The 4,811-nt window shown below is 57.2% G+C and overlaps 1 protein-coding gene across 1 annotated transcript in view; it reads right to left on the bottom strand.

The window, feature by feature from the left end:
* Positions 1–1,952: 1,952 nt before the first annotated feature.
* LOC113209683 (homeobox protein HMX3-like) overlaps positions 1,953–4,811 on the bottom strand; it is a 9,834-nt gene continuing 6,975 nt past the window's right edge. The window contains exons 3-4 of the mRNA XM_052272531.1: positions 3,066–3,980; positions 1,953–2,990 (exon numbers count right to left, since the gene is read on the bottom strand). Of these exons, the coding sequence (XP_052128491.1) occupies positions 2,617–2,990; positions 3,066–3,980 (1,289 nt within the window). The 3' untranslated portion in view covers positions 1,953–2,616. The remainder of the gene's footprint in view (positions 2,991–3,065; positions 3,981–4,811) is intronic.

The raw sequence follows: 4,811 nt of genomic DNA, 5'->3' as shown, positions 1-4,811 counted from the left end.
CCTTCTGCTTTGAAAAAGCTATCCAGCGGGCTTATGCAAACGACCTCGTGTCTGTCTGTCTGTCTGTCTGTCTGTCTGTCTGTCTGTTCCACTAGAAGGAGGTGTGCTAGAGAGTTGAAATTTTCAGGGTATCTTATGGTCCACTCCTAGAGAACGAAACGCCTACGGCAAATCCTGTCAGCCACCCCTAAGGGGCTGAAAGGGGGTATCGAAGAGAACAGGAAAGGCCAAAAAAGTTGGAAAAAATATTTTTTTTTATGATTTCCTAAGGGGTAACTTGTGAAAGTAAAGCCCTATGGGCGAAAATTTCGTCCGTTTTGCTCTATCTCTCACCGTTTGGGCGCTAGAGTGAGTTTCTCTCACAAAAGTGGCCCAAAAATTAATTTATTAATTTTCGAAAATATTGGATGGTCTCCTAAGGGGTAACTCGTCAAAGTAGAGCCCTATGGGCGAAAATTTCGTCCGTTTTGCGCTATTTCTAACCGTTTACGCGCTGGAGGGTCTTTTTAGTCGAAAATAAGCTAAAAATTGCCATAGTGAACAAGAAGATGTAGAAAAGGGCCTAAAAACCGCAAAATAGAAAGGAAACTTTCCCCCACTCCCAAAAGACGTTTTCTAAGCAGAAGGGTGGGTTGTAGTCGCGGTGCTTCACCGTTACATCCCTTTCTCAAGTCTTTGGGGCAAATAACTCAAAGATGACGGGTTTAAGCGGGCCGAAGGCCCGCAACACCATTCGATCATGTTCTTCAGCAAATCGCGTGACAGAAATGGTCGGGCCGCAGGCCCGACCATCGCCGCCGGCAGGCCAAGCAGGCCCGGCCCCTGCCGAACGGAGTTGCCGGCGGAGCGAAGCGGAGCTGGCAACTTCGTTTGGCGGAAGGGCGGGCCTGCTTGTTTTAAAGCGCCCAGCCCAGCAGCACCCCCTACATCTCACCCCCCGCTCACCTTGGCACCACCATTTACTGTCTTATTCCCCTGCTTAATTGAAGGTAATTCCCCTCATTACGTTCAACTCGAGACGCCGTGTTTCCCGGCAGGGGCTCCGGCCGGCTGACCGCCACACTCCGTTCTACTTATGTTTTCCCACCGGTCTCTTTGCTACCCCAACTCTCTTTTCTTTTCTGCACTTTGCGGTGTGTTAAAGAGAGAAAGGGGGGTGGGCAGGGAGTCGCTCCCCGCAAACAGCCACGTCACTCACGTGAAGGTGTTTTTCCTTATCATTCCTAGACTGTCTTGTGGTGATTATCTCCAATACTCCGTCGGAGCCCCGTCGGGCGTCTGGGCTGGGGCCCTCCCTGTGCGCCTGCGTATCGACGGATAGGCAATGCAGTGTACACCCGAGTCGGGCACGTGGCCTACCTGCACAGGGGCTCTAGGGCTCTGTCGTTGGTCTTTAGAGTGTCTCCTCTCTCTCTCTCTCTCTCTCTCTCTCTCTCTCTCTCTCTCTCTCTCTCTCTCTCTCCTCTCATCTCACCTCTGCTGCTCTGCTTCGCGTTCTCTCGTTGAAACGCTCCCCCTGTCCCTATCCTCTCGCCTCTCTCCCTTCCCTTCTCTCCCTTCCCCTCTCTCCCTTCCCCTCTCTCCTCTTTCGTGTCTCTCCGCCCACGAATATCTCACTTAAACTTTAAATGGTCCTAAGCGGCCACTGCGCGATTTGTGCGGCTGAAACTGAGCGCAATGCGACCGAGAGAGGGGGACGTCTGCCTTTTCTAGAGAGAGCGAGAGAGGTAGAAAGAGAGGGGGGACGGGGAAGAGAGAGAGAGAGAGAGGGGAGGGGACTAGACAGAGCAGGGGGGTGAGAGCAGCCCCGAGGACCAGCCTCACCCTCTCCATTCGGGTCCCCGCGGCAGGGCTTGGGGAGTGGTACTATTATCGTGTGCGGCGAAATACGCGCCGTGGAGATGTGTACGGGGGGAGCGGAAGTGAGGAAATGGCACGTAGAAATGTTGTCTTTTAATGTTTCTTTTGTATGCGCCTCATGAAATCACAATTATTTATATAATAATTATAATAATAATAATGATGATGAATAATACTAATAATAATAATAATAATAGCAATAATAACGAATAACGAAGTAGTAAAAACATAACATGATAAATACGTTATTCGCACATACGAATAATGCGCGGGGAGACTCTACCTATCACAGAAAAGGTGGGGCACCGAGCATTTGGTACAAACTAAAAACAAAATCTGTAAAACAAGCACGTGCAAGGTAACTTATGTCACATCCGTCATCAAACTCTTTATAATAAAGTTTGGGGCGTATGGCACAAAACAAAGCTTTGATTTATACACTTCACAAACAAGAAAGAGATCCGTCGGGATGAGTTCGTCCGCAGAGCGCAAAGGACAAAGCGGTCGAGGCAGGTGGCATCTCTACATATTATAGCGGACAAACTCCTTGTGCCTCTGAGGAACCATTAGAGTAGAAGCGAGGCAAGGCAGCCAATCGGGCCGGCTGGGCGGGTGGAGCCCCTGGGCCCTGGGCTGCGCTCTGACTAATTCTCGAGAACTAGAAACGCGCGTTTCCATTAGAACAGCCGCCTTGATTACAGACCGACAAACAGAGCTCTGAACAAGCGTCTCTTTTTCGTAGCAACTCCCGTCGTGCTAGCGGCCTCCGGCGGCACTGTGTCCAGGACTCGGGGGTCTGGAGCTGGCCGTCGACGTCGGGATTCCAGACGAGAGGGGGGCACTCTTGGGCGCCGGCAGGTGGCTAGTGAGGTGGTGGCCGGGGTAGTACACCTCCCGGGCCTCGCGGGCGTCCCTCAGCGAGTCCCGGAGCGGATCGCGCGGGTCGTGCAGGTCCCTGAGGTCCCTGAGGTCCCGGGGATCCCGAAGGTCCCGGGGATCCCGAAGGTCCCGGGGATCGCGGACCTCGCGCTGTTCGTCGAGGTGGCTGGACAGCGAGCTGGAGAGCGAGCTGGACAGGGACGCGAACGGCGGCGGTTTCTTCGCAAACGATGGCGGCTCGTGCGGGTTGCCTGCGTCCAGAAGAAGGTCTGCATTAGTAAGCCAGTGGCGGTCGCGCGACGGCGCTGGCTCGTACAAACACTCACCGTACGCCGTGGGCTCGTGGTACAGCACGGGCACCCTGACGAGGCGCTGCGCCGCGTGAGCCATGTTCGCCATGCTGGCCATGCTGGCCATGTTGGCGGCCTCCAGCTCGGCGGCCAGCTGCCGCTTCCACTTGTTGCGCCTGTTCTGGAACCAGATCTTGACTTGCGTCTCGGTGAGGTGCAGCGAGGCGGCCAGCCCCGCGCGCTCGGACGAGGACAGGTAGCGCTTGAGGTCGAACGTGGACTCGAGCTGGAACACCTGCGAGCGCGAGAACACGGTGCGCGTCTTCTTCTTCCTCGCCTTGCCCGCGGCCGACTGGCTGCCTGCGCCGCCCTGCGCGGACGACTGGGTGTCCTTGCCCTGGTCGTCTTTGCCCGCCTCGCCGTCGTCCTCGTCGAGAGACTCCTCGTCCTCGATGTTGATGTCGACGTCCTCGGCGGCCGAGGAGGCTGGGCTGTGCGGGGCGTTGTCGGCCGCCCCCGCCGCGGTGGGCGGCGCGCCCGCGGACTGCGGCGCCTGTCGGGCGGACAAGGGGGCGGCGGGGGCGGGCGCGGGGCCGCGGGCGTACGAGTCCAGGTAGGAGTCGTAGCCGAACAGCAGGAAGGGGTTGTAGTAGGGGATGCGCACCGGGTAGGACGGCATGGCGAGCGGCGGCGCCGTACTGTCGTCCTCGCGGAGCCGTTTGGCGCCCTGCCCCGCGCTCCGGGGCTCGTGCTCCGAGCTCGCCGCCGACCTGGCTGGGCTCAGCGGCGGGCTACGGCTCCGGGTCCGGGGGCTGGGCGGGCTCCTGGGGCTCCGGGGGCTTGGGGGGCTGCGGGGCGCGCTGCCCGGGCTGACGCACCGGGGCGACGCTCTCGGCGACGGCGACCCTTGTCGGGATCCTCCAGGGCTGTCCGGGGTGGACAGGGAGCCGCCTGAAACAACAAGAGCAAGGTGAGGTTCACGGCCAAGCACCTCGGTGACAACACCGGCTGATGAGGATCTTTGTTCTGGCGACCATGCCAACCAGGGCGTGAAACAGCCCGACCGGCGCTGCCGCCCGCCTAGATGCTATCTACTCCCGCCCGATGCACTTTTTCTCGTGGTTGTTTGCCTCAGCTACCTAGCATCTCCTTTCAAGCGCGCTGATCCTTCTCTCCACCTGATTCGCTGCTTGCTCGGCCGCTTACGTTTCACGGGCCAGCAGAGAGGAGGCCCAGGCACTGCATCTCTCCGTCCGTTGCCGTTGCCCCAGCCAGAGAGGTGTTTCATGCGTGTCTCCGGAGGATTAGCGGCTGTAAGTGCGTACACTTTAGACAAAATTTAACCTGGCATCATTATTTTTACTGGAACTATTTCAAACAATAAGTTCACTAAGTAGACCAGGGTTATCGAAGTTATCGATATCGAGGGATTGTTGGGGTCTGAGAGTGTAAGCGTTTATTGGCGTTCCATTTTTCTCCTGCTTAGTACAAAGACATTGGTCGGGTCAACTATGTAAACGTGAGTAATAATACGTTTCAGCCGTATTACTTCAACACGTCTCGGCACGCAGTGCTCCTCCTCGCCTGCACACAATGCGCTGCTCATCGCGATAACACTGCGCCACGCCACGCCACGCCACACCGCGCCACTCCCGGCCAGGCCAATGATGGAATAGACTTGTCACAACAGTCAGATTGCCCCGGATAAAACAAGCACCCGCTCGACAGTAGCGGCTGGTCGACCCGGCACGCTGGCGAGTCGTCTGCTGCCGCCCCCCCCCC

This window comes from Frankliniella occidentalis, unplaced genomic scaffold (genome assembly GCF_000697945.3).
Source record: "Frankliniella occidentalis isolate FOCC.00 unplaced genomic scaffold, Focc_3.1 Scaffold210, whole genome shotgun sequence".
Taxonomy (NCBI): domain Eukaryota; kingdom Metazoa; phylum Arthropoda; class Insecta; order Thysanoptera; family Thripidae; genus Frankliniella; species Frankliniella occidentalis.
The sequence above is the reverse complement of the archived record's forward strand: the minus strand, read 5'-3'. Positions and strand labels throughout refer to the sequence as shown.